Raw genomic sequence first — 20,626 nt, forward strand, 5'->3', positions numbered from 1 at the left:
TTGCTTCTAGTACTCATTGTTGAGTCCCATGATAATGTAACAGGCGCTAAAACTCCCGACAAGCTAACGGCTAATAACAGAACGAGCTAATGCTGGTTGCTGGTTTCTCTCCCGACCTGGCAACCTGGGGCTGCCATTCAGAGAGATAAGCAGCCCCAGCGTTAGCTCGTTTGTTATTAGCCGTTAGCTTGTCGGGAGTTTTAGCGCCTGTTACATTATCATGGGACTCAACAATGAGTACTAGAAGCAAAAAAACAGACTTTGCATTGGTTAAAATAGGCGAATTTGGGCTATTCTATATCCTCCTACAATGACAACGGTGGGGGTCGATAGGGGGCTCTGTGGATTTACGCGATTTTCATTTATACGTTGGTAAGTGATTTGACACACATCAAACATAACACTTAAAATGACCGGATTTCTCCTTTAAGACCTGAGGCTGAGGCCTACAAATGCTATCTAAATCAGTAGTTCTCACACTTTCAAGATTAAAAAGAAAAGAAAAAAAAGGAATAGCAGATGTACAAGCGTGGCATGAAGTGACGTGCTGTGAGTTTGTAAATCTGCTATTTTTTAATAGCCAACATAAACAAATCTAAAATGACACAGATGCTTTCCCGGTTTTAATGGGTTAACTGTATGTTTACCTTTAATTTGAGTGTGTACGCAATTGAGGGGAAACTAAACCTGCACAGTAATGCCATGGTAATTATGTGTGAAACACCTTACAGTAAGGTGAGTATATGCATGTGTAAGTGTCATGCAAGTAATGATGCATGCAATGCCATGGCAATTATGTATGAAGCACTTTTCAATGAGTAAGTGTGTGTGTGTGTGTGTGTGTGTGTGTGTGTGTGTGTGTGCGTGCGTGCGTGCGTGCGTGCGTGCGTGCGTGTGTGTGTGTGTGAGAGAGCGCGAGCACACGTGCATGCGTGCACACTTTCATATTTGAGCATGTGACAGTTTTGACTATGCCATGTATCTGCTAATGATGGAATAGCACTATGTGTTAAGTTTGCATGTTAGAGCATAAGATTTGTGTGTGTGTGTGTGTGTGTGTGTGTGTGTGTGTGTGTGTGTGTGTGTGTGTGTGTGTGTGTGTGTGTGTGTGTGTGTGTGTGTGTGTGTGTGTGTGTGTGTGTGTGTGTGTGTGTGTGTGCGCGCGTGTGCGCGCGCGTGGGAAAGGAGTGTGTGTGTGTGTGTGTGTGTGTGTTTAATTGGACCTCCCTGAGCTTGTCTCCAGGTAATGGAACTCATCTGCTCTTCTCTGATTAAGGACAACAGATGGACTGGTAGCAACTCTCACAGACACAAACACTGCTGAAATATCCAATGGTCTACTGGAAAACAGAATGCTTCTATCACCATAATCCATCACTAGATGCCCTGCACACCTAAGATACACGCACGCACGCACACACACAGAATGTTAATTTGAACTCAGAGAGTGTCCAGTTCAAACATCTCAGGTGAACAAATCTAACAAAAACTAATCTAAGAAATGTATCTTGAAGTATGCACAGGTTATTAGTCACAGGTGGAGTTGAAGCTGTCAGATTTGGATACAAGATTGTGGCAATAATTGGAGAGACTGCAATGTCAGGTGTCCAGTAGTAGTATAGTAGATGGAAACCAATACATCTCACATTACACATCCTAAGAATGGGTCGCATTCTTTGGCTACAGATTTCAGATGTAAGCCTAAACAGAAATGTGCATATTAAAATATGGTTATAAAATCAGTAGCCAATAGGTCCACACATTTGCTCAAACTTGTTGTTATGATGTTTGCCAATTTTTTGCACAAGGAATAAGGCAATTCTTGGTATGATCCCAAACCCACATTCAGAAAATGCCACTATCTCCATAAGGAGGCCTATACACTTTAAAATCAAATATGCATGTATGCATAAACACAGTAAGGCAGACTGCCTATGTAATGTATATGAGTCTATATGAAAAAGCAATGGTAAACTTTTAATAGTTTTGTTTCTTAACAATTGTCAATTTAACATAGTCTTGTCATGTGCATGGCTATGCACATCCCCACAATCCACAAGGTTTTGTCAAAAGTTGTTGCTAAATAATAACTCACATGTACAATCCTGACTGTTAATAGACAATTTCAAACTAGCCATTTTGATTGGTAAACACAGCTGAAGACAATACTATCATTATAGTGGAATGTTTCCTGCTGTGAGCCAGCATGGACAGCTTCTGTACAGTAAAGTTCACGTTGGCACTCATTATAACATCTAAATGAAACACACGAGTAGTACATTTAGTTCATTTACCTGTAATGACACTGTGGGAAGGGCTCATTTAAATCCTGAGAGTAATAAGACTAAGGATTCTACTGAGCTTATTTAGTTATGCCTTGAACATGTTTTTAATAGTTTGACATACAGTAGTATAAGCTACTGTACCTCCACTTTAAGAAATTAAGCCTATATGCATATTTGTATTTCTGCAAAAGTTTTAAAATGAAGAGATAACACAATGAGAGGGAATGAGATAGAGATTATGGAGACAGTTTGAGGTAACAGGTTATATTGTAGGCCCATTGGTACTAAATTTAAATTAACAATGAATAAACTTCAGTTTCTTTGTCAACTTTTTGTGTTTTGTTGCAAAATAACAAGAGGAAAATATAAAAGAACAGTCACATTACTTGATGGTGAACCCAGTGTGACCCTGGGAGTGAATATTCCTCCACTTCCCTTTTAATCACTCGTCAGTAGAACACCCTCCATTTGATTCCCCATTTGCCTCCAGGGCCACATTAATGATAATTACGAGTCTCTTAGCATACTAGTTAATATTCCCCATAAAATCCATGTCATCATATAAAACAAAGATGGAATATGCTTAGCCAGGCGGTAAAAAGACAGGAGAAGAAAAAAAGCCAGCCCTCCCACAGAAAAACACCATGAGAATGGGACATTATTTAAAATCGTGTGTTACATGCTGCTATAGCTGAATCAAATCGATGAGTGCCGCTCGGGGAAAAAAAAACATAACAATAATTTCCATTCTTATCTCCCCAAAACATGGCGCCTCGCCTCACAAAAAAAAGAGGAGAAAGGGAGAACGGAGGAAAGGAGAAAGGAGGGAGAATGAGAAAGAGAGGGAGGGGGGATAACAGCTTCAATAAATCATCCGGGCCAGTCGCCTCTCCCCGGGGATGTGGGATGGATTAAATTAAGCACTCCCTCCATCCCTATGTCTATCCAACCCTTCGTCCCTCGCTCTCTTTCACTGCGCCGTATAAATGCCAACAGCTGATCGCGAGACGGCACACTCACGAGAACGGCTCGCGGAGGTTGTGCAGCGACAGAGAGAGAGAGAGAGAGAGAGAGAGAGAGAGAGAGAGAGGGAGAGAGCAAGAGCAAGAGCAAGAGAGAGAGCAAAAGAGAGAGCAAGAGCGAGAGAGCAAGAGCAAGAGCAAAAGAGAGAGCGAGAGCGAGAGAGAGAGAGAGAGAGAGAGAGAGAGAGAGAGAGAGAGAGAGAGAGAGAGAGAGAGGAAGACACGGCCACAGGGAGTCTTCATGTGTTTCCATTGATGTGAATAGACGTAATTGAAAGGAATTGGGACTATCGATACCTGACTTATTGATTAACGAGGACAAGTGGCCAACGTTTTTGAAGATAATATTCCAAACCGGCACTTTCTTTCTTTTTTCTTTCTTTCTCTCTCTGTCTTTTCATCCCTCCATCTCCTCCTTTTTTGGCAAGCGGAGAAAGAGGGTGAAGGGTGCCTTCCTCTCCCTGTCCCAGTCTGCGAGAGAGCGCGGAGCGGAGCGGTGGGGAGCTGTCCGGTGTGTCCGGTGCTGAACGGAGCTGTCCGGTGTGTCCGGTAGGCTACTGAAGGGAGCTGTCCGCCTGTCCGGTGCTGAAGTTGCATTTCGCTCTGCACGAGGACTCGCCTCCAAGAGAAGAACGGATGCACATCGATTGAACCTCCGTTGACTTTGGCAGGATTTAATCCACTCTTCCCTCTGCTCCGTGTCCCACCGAGAACACCTGAAGCCTTTTGAACGGAGACAATCTGCACCGGTTCGTTGTGGGGTTTTATTCTTTATTTTTTTATTTTTTTGGCGTGGAACGAACGCATTCTCGCGCTGGCCAGGCGTGTGGCAGTCGGCGGTGTGTGTGTGTGTGTGTGTTTGTGAGTGTGTGTGAGTGTTTGTGTGTGTGAGTGTGTGTGTCGTGGGGCAGTCATAGTTGCAGCACCATGCCAAGGTCTTTCCTGGTGAAGAAGGTAAAATTGGATGATTTCTCCGGAGCGGATCTGGAGAACGTCTACCGGACCAGGACAGACCTCAGTTTGCGCTTACACGACAAAGGTAGGCAGCCTACATGCGGAATTATACACCGACTGCCCACACACACAGCACATTCAAATATGATTTTATGATAAAATTAGCGGGTGATGTACATTTCTATAAACTCTATAGTTAACAGGTGCTGAATTTAGCCTGCTTCTTAAGAGGTACCCCATTATTGAATAAGAGTTCTGTGGGTGAATATTGTTGTAGTGAGGTATAGTTGAGGTGGTGAGAATGCCGTTGAGGGAAGGTGAGTCACCCTACTAAACAGTAATTATACAACAAAGATAGGACGCACGCGCGCGCGTGCGAAACACCATATTTCACACCTGTTCAGAAATATTGGCCATTCAACAATTGTTTCAAGCTGCAGTGTTGCTTTTGTTGATGCACAACTTGTGGGGTCTCTCTGGACATTAGTATTATGGGCGTTTAAGCCAAAAGACTGATGTTGATCTGAATTAATACTAATACACTGAATTACTAAACCATTAGTAGGCTTATGCTTATTTACAGTGATTAGCGAACTTGTAGAAACTAAGAGTTGATTTGACCTGGTATGTGACCTTTAGGGCAACTTGGACACAATCGCCCAAACTCAAAAGTCACTTGAGAAATCAGCTATTGCATCAAGCGTGTACCGGGTTTTTATCAATTTTGGATCATAGCTACCTATATGTAAGAGATCAACACAGCAGAGATAAGAACAGAACAAATGGACAGATCTCATGAGAATGAAAAGAAAGTCAAAACCTGTTCATTGATTCCTTATTTTACAGCGTTGTCCCGTGTTTATAGACTTGTTAGGCTCCGTATATGTGGGTTATGTCAATTATAAGGAAAATGCATCCACCACAATGGTTTCATGATTGTGCATAGCCTACTGCACACTTTAGGAAATTATATGATTAATCACCAATTAGTGCCGTTAGTGTTGCATAACGCATTCTAAATTAACTAGATAATTTACCCCCACTGCACTTCAGATGAGCATGCTGCTATGTGATGCGATGTGTTTCAATTTAGATTATTGTGTTTTACGACGGTCAATATTTGGGGAATTATTAGGTTATCTTTGCTATAAATACATCTATATGGTGGGCTTCAAAGCCCAACACCATATAGACTAGTGTATGTGATTCAGAGATGTTATTAGGCCCACTTATAAAAGGAACCTCACCACAATACTCTTTGCTTCGTGCAGGCATGCGTGTCCCATTTTTGCCATGTTGGCACATTTCTGCCAGATGATTACTCTCGTTCTCGTAGACACAAGAACTGTTGATAGCTGCCGATTCATTTCTTTATACGGTACACTGAAGATTAATAATGGCCATAACAATAAAACATTATTGATAGAAAAAGTCACACATTTCCCAGATTCAGTCATTGATCTTTGCCCCAAAAGAGCGTCTCCATTTTTGCATACGTTTGCAAATTGTTCTCATCCACTGATGACTTGGCGTAACTGTTGCATGTAATATAGACTCGTGTATGGTGTGAAGTGTATCTCATTGTTTTAAACAGTATTTTGTTTTAATTCATCACATTCTGTCCTCCTAAAGGGCTCACGGGCATATAGGCTTTTCTATAGGCTATAAGTTGTTTGTTTTCGTTGGTTTTCTATAAGAAGGCTTAGGCTATACTCATTCTATTTTTAAAGAGATATTCTTATTTAATTGTTATTGTATATTTTCTTATTTACTTATAGTCATTGTGCCCTGTGCTGTGCCGATGCTGTGAACTTCCCCACGCCCTACAAGTGCGTGCGTCAGGTTCTTTTTTGCGTGAAGAAACTAGATGCCTTTGCCATGTAAATTAGGCTACCGCACCACTTCAACCTCAATGTCATTGACACGTTGTTGCGCATCATCTTGGGCATTCCGTGCCTAATCTCTTCTCTCGTAATGAATAGGCCGGTGATGTATTCATAATGCTGAGGTTAACAAGCCTTGCTGCCACCTCAGCAGCATCACGACGCCAACAATGCTGCCGGTGGCTGGTCGCCTTTGTCTGAGTCCGTCACATGTGGTGTTAATGCGGCTATTACAGTACAGTTTTCACCTACACAAATGCACTACACCAGTGGTTCTCAACCTGGGGGTGGGTCGGGACCCCCAGAGGGATCCTCATCCCCCACATGATTTCTTTCTTTGGGGGGTCCCAGATGACAGTAAGTGACAATTTAAGGTAGGCTAATACAAAAAAAGAAAGAATAAAAACTGGTCAGACATTGGCCAAATTGTCAAATAATATAAGAAAGAGGCAAAAAATGTGAAAATAGCTGACCTATAAGCACATTGCAATGCATTGTGAGCTTGTAGATCGGCTATTTTCACAATATTTATCTGTGGAAACTAAATGTAATGCCTACCATTCCAAGTGCTTTTCTGGGTGGGGGGTCCCCAGTTCAAATATGATGTTGGGGGGTCCCGGCCTGAAAAGGTTGAGAACCACTGCACTACACAACACGGTATACAGGGACAAGTTACTGGTTGAATGAACCGGCGTCTGGAATAATTTATATCCCACCCGTGTTCAGTGCGTTGTGTGGTGGATGATGCAGTGTGTATTCAGATGAGAGCAGATAAAGAGGAACTGTAGTCAGATGTGGTTGAGCTTGTTGCTTTTGCCTTCCTTAAATTCCCCTGGAGACTGGGGAAATAATAGAGAGGAGTTCCTGTGGCTTAAAGGGGAATACCACTGCATTATAGAAATGCAGGCCATTTTAATTCAGTTAAATTATTTACTTTTCTTCCCTATTCAATATATATAGTGTATTCAAAGGGACCTTTAGTATAAAAGGATGTTGAAATCACAAATCACATTATACTGTAATTGAGAACAAAAACAAATCTTCAAATAATTAATATTCTCTATTTACATTTAGAAATGATAAGTATTGCACAGAAAACAAATTGCCCTTTCTTGATATCAGACAGTTTACTCCTATTATTGTACGCCTACATTACATGTTTCCACAAAGAAGAAATCCACTAAACTGTTTGGAGGATAATATAAGTGATCTTGGCCAGGGTTCGATTCATTTTCTTAACCACATAGCAAAATAGCAGATCTACAAGCTCACAGCGTTTCACATTGCAACATGTGTGAGCTTGTAGATCAGCTATTTTCACAATTTTTAAATTGAAGAATTTAAATGCAAGGAAATGCAAGAATTTAATTCAGTCTTAAGAGAAACAGGGACAAAATATATCCCCACCAGTGATAAAGGGCGCTTGGGTGGCGCAGTGGTAAAGTGCCTGCCCACTGCAGGTTCGAATCCACCATGGTGCAACCGGCTTTGTTGAGCGTCTATATACACAATTGGCCCATATTCGGGGGAGGGAAGCCAGGCAGGGAGAGTGATATTTGTCACGGCACATATTCCTATACGGGCTGGGGCGGCACCTGTCAGCAGGGAATGTTGGGCCGGTGGAGTACGACGAAAGCTCTATCCTCGCGGTGGGGGCTCCTCACTGGCAGGTGAGCCAGTAGGATACAACAGCAGTGACAAAACACAGACATGTGTGTGGGGAGGACTCAATTGAGCCGAGTGCTTATAAACACCTGCAAAATCACCTGTAGCTTGAAATGACGGAACCAATTTGACACAAATATTTGTTTCGGAACACCTACTGTACATTGTTTTAGTAATACTATTATATTATATATTAGATTGCACAAAAGGTACTCTTGTGGAAAAAATGTAAAGCTTTGTTGTTATGGCTATTGCATAGCAAGTATGAAAAAAGCGGCACACTGACCTTCATCAGGGTGACTAATCATTAGTGAGGTATATAGGAAACAACACCTTTGTTTCATTACCATGCATTGTAGATTGAGCAGGTCACATGGAAGGGGGGCACAACACACACATATACACAGTGTATGCTACAGAATAGAGTATTTAAAACCAGCCATGGAGTAGCAGACCATATACCACATGGAAAATAACACGAAATATGCTATGTTATTATATATTTAAATCTGATCTTTTGGCATTTTTTTGTTTGCCTGTTACAACCAGTGCAGGTTGTAACAGGTCAACAGACTACAACGATAGTGGTCACGACCTTTAATGCTACCAAGGCACGAGGAGAAGCAGATATAGCATTAATGGGAAGCTATAACTGTACCTCTAAAATGCCCAGGTGATTCAGAATGGGTTCCATATAACTTCTATTTGCCCATGAAAATGTTTATGTGAGTCACCGAACTCCAGAGTCATGGTAAACTCACCACACTGACAAGTGAACAAACTAAGCCTCAAGCAGCAGGTGAGACCCTGTCCTTGTACTGAAATGCCACAGGCCTGCACCGCACAGGATCTGTCCATGGTGCTGCTTCTCATTTTAGCATGCTAAATCAGCAGGCTCAAGACCAGGGTCAGCCTGCACTCATTTTATCTTTCGCAGAGGAAATGTTTTTGCAAGCTCTGCACTTGAGAGAGAGACCTAGCCAAGAAGACAGCAACGCATACGTTACAGTACGGAAGAATACAAGGACCATGATATGAAGCCATGTGAAATGTTCAATCAATCAGGGCATGATGATGCAGACTTCTACTATGTCTGCAAATGTTTCCCCAATTAATATATAATCCACTGTTGGCATCTATTCCAATTTATACATATGTGGGAGTACATTCCTCAAATTCATTTGTGTATGTATATTGGAATATGGGAAGTTTAAGAAGAATCCTAATACCCTGTCCCTGTTGAAATTATGACGATATCAGTCTTTTCCCAGAGATAATTTAGTGGTTCAAAGGCTCTGCCTCTGGGGTGTGCCGGTAGGTGAACGGATACAGTAGTGCACTGAATACATACACATCACAGCGTCCCTGGTTCGATTCCGGCCGGTACCTAGCTGGTGTTGCGTGTCCTTGCTATACTTTCCGCTCTCAGTTTCCCATCTCTCCACAATCTAAATACTGTAAAGCAAGAACAGACAGAAAAATTAAAATAAAACCCCCTCTCTGCCTTTGGTAGCATGCTGCATTTACTGCTCTGGGATCACATCCCACAGGTACTTTGTCTCCTGTGTATCATGTGCTGTGTGGCACTCTTAGCTTTTCTACTGATTCAATAAAGAAAGGACTAAATGCTTATGGGAATAATGTAATTGGACCAGCCTCTCTATGTATGTTACAGTTGCAGAATGACTATTCATTTTACTAAATGACTGGCCAGCCACTGCGGTCAATACTTTTTTCTGACCGGCCAGTAATTAATTTGCAGAATTCTGCAAAATCCCTGATCCCTGGTGGGTTATGTTTAGGTTGTCACTGATTTCTCACATTCACATTCACTGTCACGCACGCACGCACGCACGCACGCACGCACGCACGCACGCACGCACACACACACACACACACACACACACACACACACACACACACACACACACACACACACACACACACACACACACACACACACACACACACACACACACACACACACACACACACACACACACACACACACACACACACACACCATAACACCTTAGGAACAACTTGGGGTTTGAATAGTTCAGCTGTGTGCAATAATTCATGTCCCAAACATGTTGTGTGTATTGTTATTGTATACGAATTAAAGTGGACTACATAATAAACTATAAACTACAGTAGTATCATAATTCATTCCATCAATCTAAAATTAGCGTTATTAGCTTGATATACAGCTAACTGGTAGCATTATTTAGTTATTTAATTCAACCAATCTATACACTGTAGACCAGTGGTTCTCAAACTTTTTCAAGTCAAGGACCCCAAATTGATATGTATTTGGCCGCGGACCCCCAACTGAAAATGTTTTGTTCCAGGGACCCCCATAAGATAAGAGTTATGTTAGAAAGAATTATTGAAACATTTTCAACATTTTTCAGAAATGTTCAAAAATAGCATTTTATTTTTTAAGTTGTGAGCTTGTACATCTGCTATTTTTGTATATTTTTGAATAGCCAACGTATAAATGGATAAAGTGGTGTGTTGCTACACCCCCTGGAACCCTCCCCCCCCCCCCCCCCCCCGCCTCCAGGACCCCACTTTGAGAACCAATACTGTAGACTGTGTCAAAATGAAAGAATGCCTTAAAAAGGTGGACTATCCACCTGTTGTATATAGTCAACAAAATGATTCTATTTATTTCCTCTCCTCCAAATATTGTAGCAGTTTGGGACTGCAGTATAAAAGCCTTTTTTTCATTAGGAAGGTTCTTAACTGAACCAAATGACCTGGAAGTATCTAAGTGGCAGCCATGAGAAGAGCTGGTAGAATTTTCTAAATACTTCAGAGGACGGCTTCGTTAAACAAGGATGCAAAGGATTAGGATATATTGATGTTCCACATTTCCTTGCATCAGCAATACTGAAATCAAGACCACACAAAGCCGCCACTTCAAAGCACAATCAAGTCAACATTTCAAAGTGTTACCTGAGTGGTGTGGTGGTTGTTAGGCTTTTGTGTGGATATAGGCTTGTAATCAGACAGCATATTGACTATAACTCCAAAATCTGTCTTTTACAACACTGCCAAGGAAAAGAAAAGGAGACATTTTCAACCCGAGGGTGTTTTAATTGAACATGTTGTTATTTGAATCTTAATAACAGTAGTAGGACTAATATATTAATGCATACTGTATGTTAGGCCTATCTATTTATGTAGTGAAATCACACAAATACGGATTTATGTTGATAAACATAACTGGACTGAAGTTTGAGATACCATTCTCAATTAGACTCCCAATTGTTACTGGTAGCGTTTAGCTATAGACCTACATACAGTATACTATATGTACTTATATAGGGCTGTCCTCGACTAAATACATTATTTGTCAATTAATAGGAATTTGTTGACTCAATTTATTGATTTAATCAACAAATCTGTAATATTGTGTTTTCTGCATAATCATACAGAGACAAGGTTGAGGTCAAAGACTGGTATGCTCCCATTTATTTGGGGTCATGTTAAGGGTTGGGCTTGGAGTTAAGGTTTAGGGTTAGGCTTAGGGGTGTGGTTAGTGTTAGTTTTGAGGGAACATAGGACTGAGGGAACAAAATGTAAGCTCCCTTTGATTTCACAATGGCTACATGGCTATTGAAAGTTATAGACTGGCAGAATTTAAGGGTTATATCTAGAGTTTACAAGAGATTGGGAAAAAGCATAACAACAACTAAACATATACAACTATATATTTTCAATTCCGATCTTGGTATTGATTTTTCAATGGGTCAGTGATGTTAATATAACCTAACATGGAAAGAGTACACGTGGCATAGTATCAGTGGTGTGCTTAGGTGCGCTTATAGAATTCTATCTTTAGAAAATTGTCTTTTCCGCATTACAGACCCAGTTCAGGTAATCAACTTTGTGTTAATTTTTGCTTAAATTGGAAGTCTGTGGGACCACCCACCAAGCTGTGGTGTGGCTATTGTGATGGCAGACCCCTGACTAGTGTTGGTGCCTAGTTTGGTGCGGATCGGAGCTGTACGTTTGTGACGTCCACCCGCCCGTGCACCCGCCAATTTTCATATAGGATCAGGATAGAGAACTCAGACAGGATGCAGATTAAACAAGTGAAATTGGAAGTGATGACAAAGAAATGAGCAAACAAAATTAGAAGTGGAACACTAAAAATTAAGCTGATGATACTCTCTCCTGATTGGCTGAAATGTTTTCACCTACCTGAAAATGTATTTTCTGTTTATCAAAGAGCTGGAGAGACAGGGAGACCCCTGTTACTGAACAAACGCTCAATAGCCATGATTACTATCAGAATATAGTGCATTAACCTTTTAACAAACTTACCCTACCTTTAAGTAATAGTTTAGCTGCAATCCACGTCACAATTCAATCAATCAATCAATCAATCAATCAATCAATTAATCAATCAATCAATCAATCAATCAATCAACCAACCAATCAAGCAAGCAACTGAGTAATCAAGTACATTGTATTATTAAATGGATATTACAACCTTTCGTAATATATAATGTATAGATATAATGTATAGGGGTTCTCAAACATTTCTGAAAATCTCAAAATTGTTCACAGCCCACCCATCTGACCACTGCGGTCAGATGGGCGGGCCAAATGCATTCTCAGAGCACATGTGTGTTCTCCGTGTGTTCTCCGTCCCAACAGTCTTTTGAGCGGGAGCACGCGCGGATGTACACGTGTGTAAACATGTGAATGCGTCCCACTCGATTTGTGCACCAAGTACCACCTGTCTACTTTGCATAATAGTAGGTCAGGTGTGGTGGCTAGTAGTGTCTGTAGATTAGTTGTTGTAGGAAAACAATAGCCAGCTGATACAGGCACTTCACACTCCATCAGATGCGCAACCGTCTGGTCTCTCCATTCAAATGCATTGGTCTAGCGAGGGCAGTGGAGTGAAAGATCAAACTGGTTTCACAAGACATAGTCAGGAGGATAGCCTAATCTTATCAGCGTCCATCTTCGTTTTTGTTTTTCCACAATTGCAGGTTAATAGCCTATATATATGCATTCTATTATCTATCATTCTATTATAAGAAAACTAAAACTAAATTTAAAAAAAGAAAAAAAAACTAACTAAAAGTACTTCTGCACACATAAAACTCAAATTAATGAAACATCAAAATAAAATTAATATTTCATTGGCTAATGCTGGTCGGAGTGTTAATGACGCACATGATATCAATTATTTTACGCCTAGAATCAAACCATCCAGGCTACAGGTGAATCATGACCATAAAAACTTTGATTCCGTAAAAAACCTTTGCAGTTTAAAAAAAAAATCTCACAGAGAGTGGAACCACAAAATGTCCGCCACTGCTATGCCCTATATAAAAGGGACGCCACACCAGGAATTGCAAAGAACTGTGATTTTATTGAACCACTGGGTTACGTGCTACATGATACAATGCTTACTGTAATGTTTCAAGTTTTATATAGACTCACACTGCTATGTTTTTCACTCTCCACAGCTGGCTACATCAGTGACTACATCAGCCCGGTTGTGTATGATGGTGAAAGTGACAGTGGAATCAAGGTTCCCTCTCCAGACCCCCTCTATGACGGTCTCCACAGTGACTATGGGGCGCCTGACTCAGAGTCCCCCGACAGCCCTGGGTCAGAAATCACAGACGGTTACATCAACGGAGATGCTGCGGTGAGCGAGGGTTACACGGTTGACGCCTTCTTCATCACCGATGGACGCTCCAGGAGGAAAGCCATCGGCAGCCCTAGGACCATCCAGAGGCATACCTGCAACGAGTGTGGAAAGACCTACGCCACGTCCTCCAACCTGAGCAGGCACAAGCAGACGCACCGCTCGCTGGACAGCAAGATGGCAAAGAAGTGTCACACCTGCGGGAAGGTGTACGTGTCCATGCCCGCCATGGCCATGCACCTGCTTACTCACGACCTCAAACACAAATGTGATGTGTGCGGGAAGGCGTTCAGTCGGCCGTGGCTTTTGCAGGGCCACATGCGCTCGCACACCGGGGAGAAGCCGTTTGGGTGCGCCCACTGTGGGAAAGCCTTCGCAGACCGGTCGAACCTACGCGCCCACATGCAGACCCACTCGGCCTTCAAACACTTCAAGTGCAAACGTTGCAACAAGACCTTCGCGCTCAAGAGTTACCTTAACAAGCACTATGAGTCAGCCTGCTTCAAAGGCCCCTTCTCTCCCCTTGGCTCCCTAGATGAATGACCCCTCCTCAGATTGATATCAAACTACAGACAAAACAGACATAGATTGCAATTACCCTTACAGACTAAACTGTAGACATGAACAATCTATTTTTGGACAAACTATGATCGTACTCTCTCGATAAACCTCCCTCACTTCCCCCAACCCATCTCGATTTTCCTTGGAGCCTATTGATCATGAACATGATAAAGATAGCACAATTTTACTCCTTGAGATTTGCCCACTTAAGGATTAAACTGATCTACGCATGCACTTCCGAAGAAAAAAAAAGAAACTTTTTCCTCCTCTTCCTCTATCAAATCTGGATAGAAATAATACTAACACAGCTTCCTTGCGGCGCCAGATATGGCATCATATTTTGAGGCATTGATGATACAGCGATAATGAAGACAATATTAAGGCTACAAATAATGAGTTGTGCCCTGGACTAAAATACAATGAAAGAGTTTTTCCTTCAGATTTTGTTTTGGGGGGGAGGGGAATAATAGTAGTAATAATAATATTAATAATAATGATAATAATAATGTTCTGCTGCACCAAGTGACCATATTCTCTCCACTACTGAGGTAAAACAAATTATTTAATATTTATTTTCAAAAATATATTTATTTATTTATTTATCTGTATTTAAATGTATTTATTTGTTTATTTGGTTTGATTTTTTTTTTCAAACCTGATTTGATTCTAATTTAATATTGTTATTCTTTGCACTTTAATTTCTGAGTATGTATGTTTGCCAACCTATTTTCTATCACTACAGGCCAAAGCATATGTCACTTTTTTTTGTACAATTTAGTTTTTAAATTATGTTCTTTACCTTTTTCTTATTAACATTATTGCATGCAAAAAAATAATGAAATCTATGCCAACATCATAAAAAGCTTATGATTTTTTGCCAAAATCCTATAGATAGCACCTGAGGGCAATATTTTTTTCTCTTGGAGCCTCCGTAGGACTCTTGAAAAGCAATAATCACTTAATGCATGGTATTTTATGATGAAGTATTACCTACTACTGTATAGCAGTTTAAAAATCAGGTATGTTTTACTTCACCTATAGTCATAAACAGAAGAATACTAATATTACAGACATCAGGGAAAATGCCAATGTAGTGTTAGAGAAACAAAAAGAAAATTTCTGTCTTTCCTCTCTTGTTATGCACTGCCTGCCTCTTAGTGAGTAGAACTAAAGTAGGACATAGGCTAGAGACGCTGGGGTCAGCTGCCTGCTAGGACTGAGGCCTACTGTAGGACAGCCTCTACAACTCTGAGACCTATGCTTGATTAGCCATAACATGAATAGTTAACCTGTAATCAGTAGAGATGCTTAGCCATCCTGATTCTTAATGACACAGAAATCCATAGAGTTAAAACTCCAAAGACAGATGCCAAAATATGTCTTTTCATGACTGCAATTTATAGAAACTTAATAGATGTTACAATGGCCAGCTTGTGTGTAACAATAGGCCAATAACAGGCAAAAACAACCGCACGGGATCATCTTGGCCTAGTGCTGACACCAACAAACATTAAACTAAAGTTATCGACTGCAATCAAGCTGAAGGGCGTGAAATGAAAGACACAACACCTGAAAGTGATAGCACACAGGCTACTTAGCAAATGTTGCTACTGTATGCTTTCATGTTGAAGTTTAACTCGGCTCATATTGACATCCTGTGCATTTTTCCAATGCCAGTGGTATTCCTGTGCTTATGAGTAGGGCGGTGGTTTGACTGCATCCTTTGCCTGTGGTCTGTATCCCCAAATTTGTCTGCAGTAGGGCAGCTCTATTAGACAAAAACTGGAATAACTCAAGTCCTAATTTGACTGCAGATAAACTAAAGCCTGATTCATGCTTCGATGATAAAGTGCTATGTCGCTTGACAAAAATAACATATTGAGTGAAAACATTTTGAAAATACATTACTTTTGTTGAGCGAAATGTTGCATGACACTTTGTCAATGAACCGGAAAATAAGCTTAACTGTAATCTGGTTAGGCTCCTAGATAGCTCCTAGATAGGGCAACCTCTGTCCTAGCAGGTCTACAGTAGCATAGCACTGTTGAACCCAGCTCTCTGCATCTCAAAATCCTTTTTTACAGATCAGTGGAGCTTTGCAAGGGACAGACAGACGACAGCAGACATGCACATGCACAAAACTTAAGTGTCAACATATACACGCAACATATGCACAGACATGTACAAATACATGTGCACATATGTGTACATGAACGCTTAAGCACATGCACGAGCGCACAGACAGACAGGCAGACAGACAGACAGACAGACAGACGCACGCACACGCGCGCACACCTGCAGGCAGGCAGGCAGGCAGGCAGGCAGGCAGGCAGGCAGGCACGCACGCACGCACGCACGCACGCACGCACGCACGCACGCACGCACGCACGCACGCACACACACACACACACACACACACACACACACACACACACACACACACACACACACACACACACACACACACACACACACACACACACACACACACACACACACACACACACACACACACACAGTGATGCCTGAGTTGATGGGAAGTGAAAATACCTAGAGAGAGAGAGTAGCCGTGTTCTCCTGCTAAATCCTTCTATACAGCTCAGCTTTCAGGAAGAGAAAAGAAAAGTGGTTAGTATTCAGATGGACTACTCTGTTTGACATAGGAGTGTTGATAATCACATTGCTTCTTCAGGCGTAGGATTACTCCATTAGAGGAAGAGCTGATTGATATCCACCACAATTTAAGGTCATACCGACAAACGTTGACTGATACATTTTATAGTACACCTCATGCAATGGTTGACTGCAATGTCTGAGCACAAATAAACATCAAGTTATATAGTAAAGTAAGCCGGTGCTCTGTGCTTCAAAACAACCACTACATTAACCTATTTAAATATTAGAAGCTCAAGTCTGGCAAGTCCTAAAATCATAATATCTCATTTCAGACATAGGCTATGCTTCATGAAGAACATGATGTAGTAAACACTTGCCATCACATTGCAGATTTATCTGCACAGATTGCGTCACCACGCGTAGCAAAGCGTAAAAATAGAATGCTGAGTTGGTTAGTTAGTCTCCGGCTTTGATCAGAGAGCTTTCGAGTTGTGTTTATTTTTCCCAAAGCGACGCAGACTATGGCTGCGTATGAAGGACTTTACCCTGCTTCCAAATGGTTTTAACCACTTAAACCCCAGCATTCGTATTGTGGGGAAAGCCTTCGCAGAAAATAGCATATCGACAAGCTTCCGATCGGCTATTTTCAGCTAAAACTATCCCCAGTTCCCCACAATAAAATAAAACAGAAAATACACTAGTATAGAGCCCTGAGGGACTCCGGTCAACCACATGGGGTTTAAGTGGTTAAGGTGGATCAGCATATTGTTGCTTTACACCATTCTAGAGTTGTTAAGCAGGAAGGTTAGAGTTGTTAAGCAGGAAGGTTAAGGTGTGTGTGTCTATCTGTCAATCTGTCTGTCCCTTGGAAGAAGTCCAGGTCTGCTCTCTCTAAGCACTTCCATTCTAGTCATCTCCACCTTAAAGAAAGTAGCACAATGAACCTAACTAGAATTCAGGTAGAGAAGAATTAAAAACCTTGTACTAGCTTGACCTCTCTCCTTTTTTTGTATTTCCAAGTTAAAGAATGACGATGAACTAAATAATCATTTATTGCAAGAGGCTTTGTAAAGAATCCTTTGGATTGAGACATTTTTACTGCTGTATAGCGATATCCGACACACCTTATCCCAGAAGGTCTGGCTCTCCATTGTGAAGAGAGGATCTCCTGGGTCTTTTTTTGAGCCAGTATTCAGACAATGTAAGCACAATGAACACAAAGCATTTTGTGGCACTTCATAATAAAGAGTAATCTTAACCAACCAAGCTGGAATGTAGCTTCTCTCTGCTTTGTTTGTCTAACAATAGAGAAAACAACTGCTGTCTCTCAATGTATAATGTGAGGGAAATATGTAATTAATCGTAGGCTACTGTAGCTTACTGTGAATGAGGAGTGAGTAATGCAACTTCTAAAACTGTAGCTACAGCAGTGGTTCTCAACTTTGTTCATTTCAATGTCCCCAATGCAGTTTAATATCGATCAGGTCAAGTTTTTATCTCTGCGACCTCAATCTACACTGTAAAATCTCCAGTGTCCATTTAAAGTGTACAAATGGAACCGAATGGACCCCTGAGAATCCATTTGGTTCCATTTGTAGATTCTTTGGTTCCTATTGATAATTTAGCTGGGCACCTACTGGAAACCCTTATGTGACTCCACATTGAGAACCAGTGGACCCCCCTTAACTCTATATATATATCTGCTGTCAGGCAGAAATCAGCTAACTCCAAAATGTTCATTTTTCAGGGAATGAAAAAACATGAGGTTGGAGGTCAAAAGGGTGTGGAGCCTGGAGTTAGCTAAACCAGCTAACTCCAACCCCCTTTGGTGGAGGGTTTCTGGTTTCTGCCCGACAGCAACGAATAGGCTACTCTTGTATACTGTCAGAGTTACAGACATGTAAGGGTCAATTTAGAACCCCCTCAAGGAACCCTGAGAGTCCCAGGACCACATTTTGAGAACCACTGCTCTACATTTCACTTCTGGCTGAATAACCTGAAAGCACTTCTGTTTGATTAAGTTTTATATGATTTCTTTTTTTTCTCCTTCTTTATTTCCTCCATAAACCAAATGAGTACATCCAATATTATTTATTTACAGTTACATTACAGCCATTCTGGAATTAGCCACCTATAAATGGAGCGAGGCCTGCAAGCTAGTTCAGGGAGACGAGTTGCACGGCTAGACACATGATGCACTCTTCTCACTGCAACACACATCCAACCTGTAATAGGGCGGCCTATATTTAAGATGTGAAATGCACTTGCTCACTCTCTCACTCTGCCTGCGCTGCTGCTGCTGCTCCACTGCTCACATTGCAACCATTGCTGCTAAAGTTATTGCTGCATGCTCACCCTTCATGCATTTCATCACCCCCCACCTCCACCCCCCGGCATATAGGCTCTGATTCTAGATTTCCCTCGGGGGAAAGATTACTGTCGTCACTCCCTGCTCTCTCATTTGCTAAGCTTTTAGGGTTTATGCTTACAGGGAGAGACCATTTCAGAGGCTAGACACCAAAGTAAATTCTGAACAAATACAGTGCTCCTAATTCCCTCCCGATAAATATGTTTCACGTAATATGTCTTACTGAACTGATAGAATTGCATCTAACGCCCCCCCTGCGCAAAAAAAGCATTAATCCCACTTGCCGTAGCGGCTCATTTAGCGTCACTGTAACAGCAGCAGGTTGCATCGTAAAAGAAAACCCCACCTGACTCTCTCCTCAGCAATGACATTGCAACACTGTGAAGCCAGAGCTCAACTTTATGAAGGATATTCCCCAACCAGAACACTGGTTTTACAGCTGTTGTAATGGGACAGTCAAAGCAGCTGCCTACATATGAATCATCCCTCCCATGCTCCTCCTCCTCCTCTCTTTCTCCTACTCTCTTTCTATTGCTTTCCTGCTCCTTCCTTCTTCCTGTTTCATTCTTCCCTTCCCTCTCTGCTGTTCTTCCTGCCTGCTTTCTACCTCATCAACTGCTTCCTTCTTTTGCCCTCTATTATACTCCCTCTCTCCCCACTGCATCCTCTTTACGTCTCTCTAGACCTTCCTCTCCTCCACTCCCTGTTGCTGTCTCTCCTCCTATATGTCTTGCTCGCTCCATCACTTCCTCCCAGCCTCCTCCTCCTACTCTTCCTCTCCCGGCAAGTCAAACCAGGCCACCAGGCCTTTGAGGACCTGAAAGTCATTTAACTCCTGCTTAGATAATAAGTCTTAGAATATAGCTGCACACAGATAATAAGCCTTATCACTTGATTGCTCTGCATGCTCCCTGCTGCCTTTAGATTCATGTCCAGGGACCTGCTCAAGCAGATCACACTATTCCCTTTCTTGGCGTGTCAAATTAATGCAGAGAGTGTGTGTGTGTGTGTGTGTGTGTGTGTGTGTGTGTGTGTGTGTGTGTGTGTGTGTGTGTGCGTGCGTGCGTGCGTGCGTGCGTGCGTGCGTGCGTGCGTGCGTGCGTGCGCCGTGCGTGCGTGTGTTTGCACAAGTGCGTGCGTGCGTTTGTGTGTGTGCATGTGCGTGTGTGTGTATTGGAGTGGCGCGTGGGAGGTGGGTCAAGATGATAACCATATGACAGCTGGGGTTAAGTTGTCAAGCCGCCACCCAAATGGCCTGCAAATGAGCTCATCAGATGCACTGTAAAGTGTTTCTGTGTCTGTGGAGAGAGACAAGATGATATTATTAACATACCAGCTGCGGTTCAGGCGTCTCACATCCCACACTGCACTGGAATGCTGTTATGAAATGTCTCCTTTAAAACCACATTAACCACTTCAACCCCAGCATCTGTATTGTGGGGAAAGCTTTTGTTGAAAATAGCCGGTCTACAAGCTCATAACGCTGTGAGCTTGTTGATCGGCTATTTTCATTATTTGTTAAGTACCGTACATTGTGGTTAAATCATGCTACTATAATCATCTTTCTCTGCTGTTCCCACTGAACTCTCCTC

The 20,626-nt window shown here is 41.9% G+C and overlaps 1 protein-coding gene across 1 annotated transcript; it reads left to right on the forward strand.

Annotated features, from left to right (window-relative positions):
* Positions 1 to 4,234: 4,234 nt before the first annotated feature.
* LOC311040618 (transcriptional repressor scratch 1-like) lies at positions 4,235 to 14,032 on the forward strand (the record flags this gene model as incomplete). Its single annotated transcript, XM_084050948.1, has 2 exons — positions 4,235 to 4,346; positions 13,305 to 14,032. The coding sequence occupies 2 exons, from the start codon at positions 4,235 to 4,237 to the stop codon at positions 14,030 to 14,032; spliced, it is 840 nt and encodes a 279-aa protein (XP_083907074.1).
* Positions 14,033 to 20,626: the final 6,594 nt, after the last annotated feature.

Source organism: Gymnoscopelus microlampas (genome assembly GCF_963454915.1).
Source record: "Gymnoscopelus microlampas genome assembly, chromosome: 3".
Taxonomy (NCBI): domain Eukaryota; kingdom Metazoa; phylum Chordata; class Actinopteri; order Myctophiformes; family Myctophidae; genus Gymnoscopelus; species Gymnoscopelus microlampas.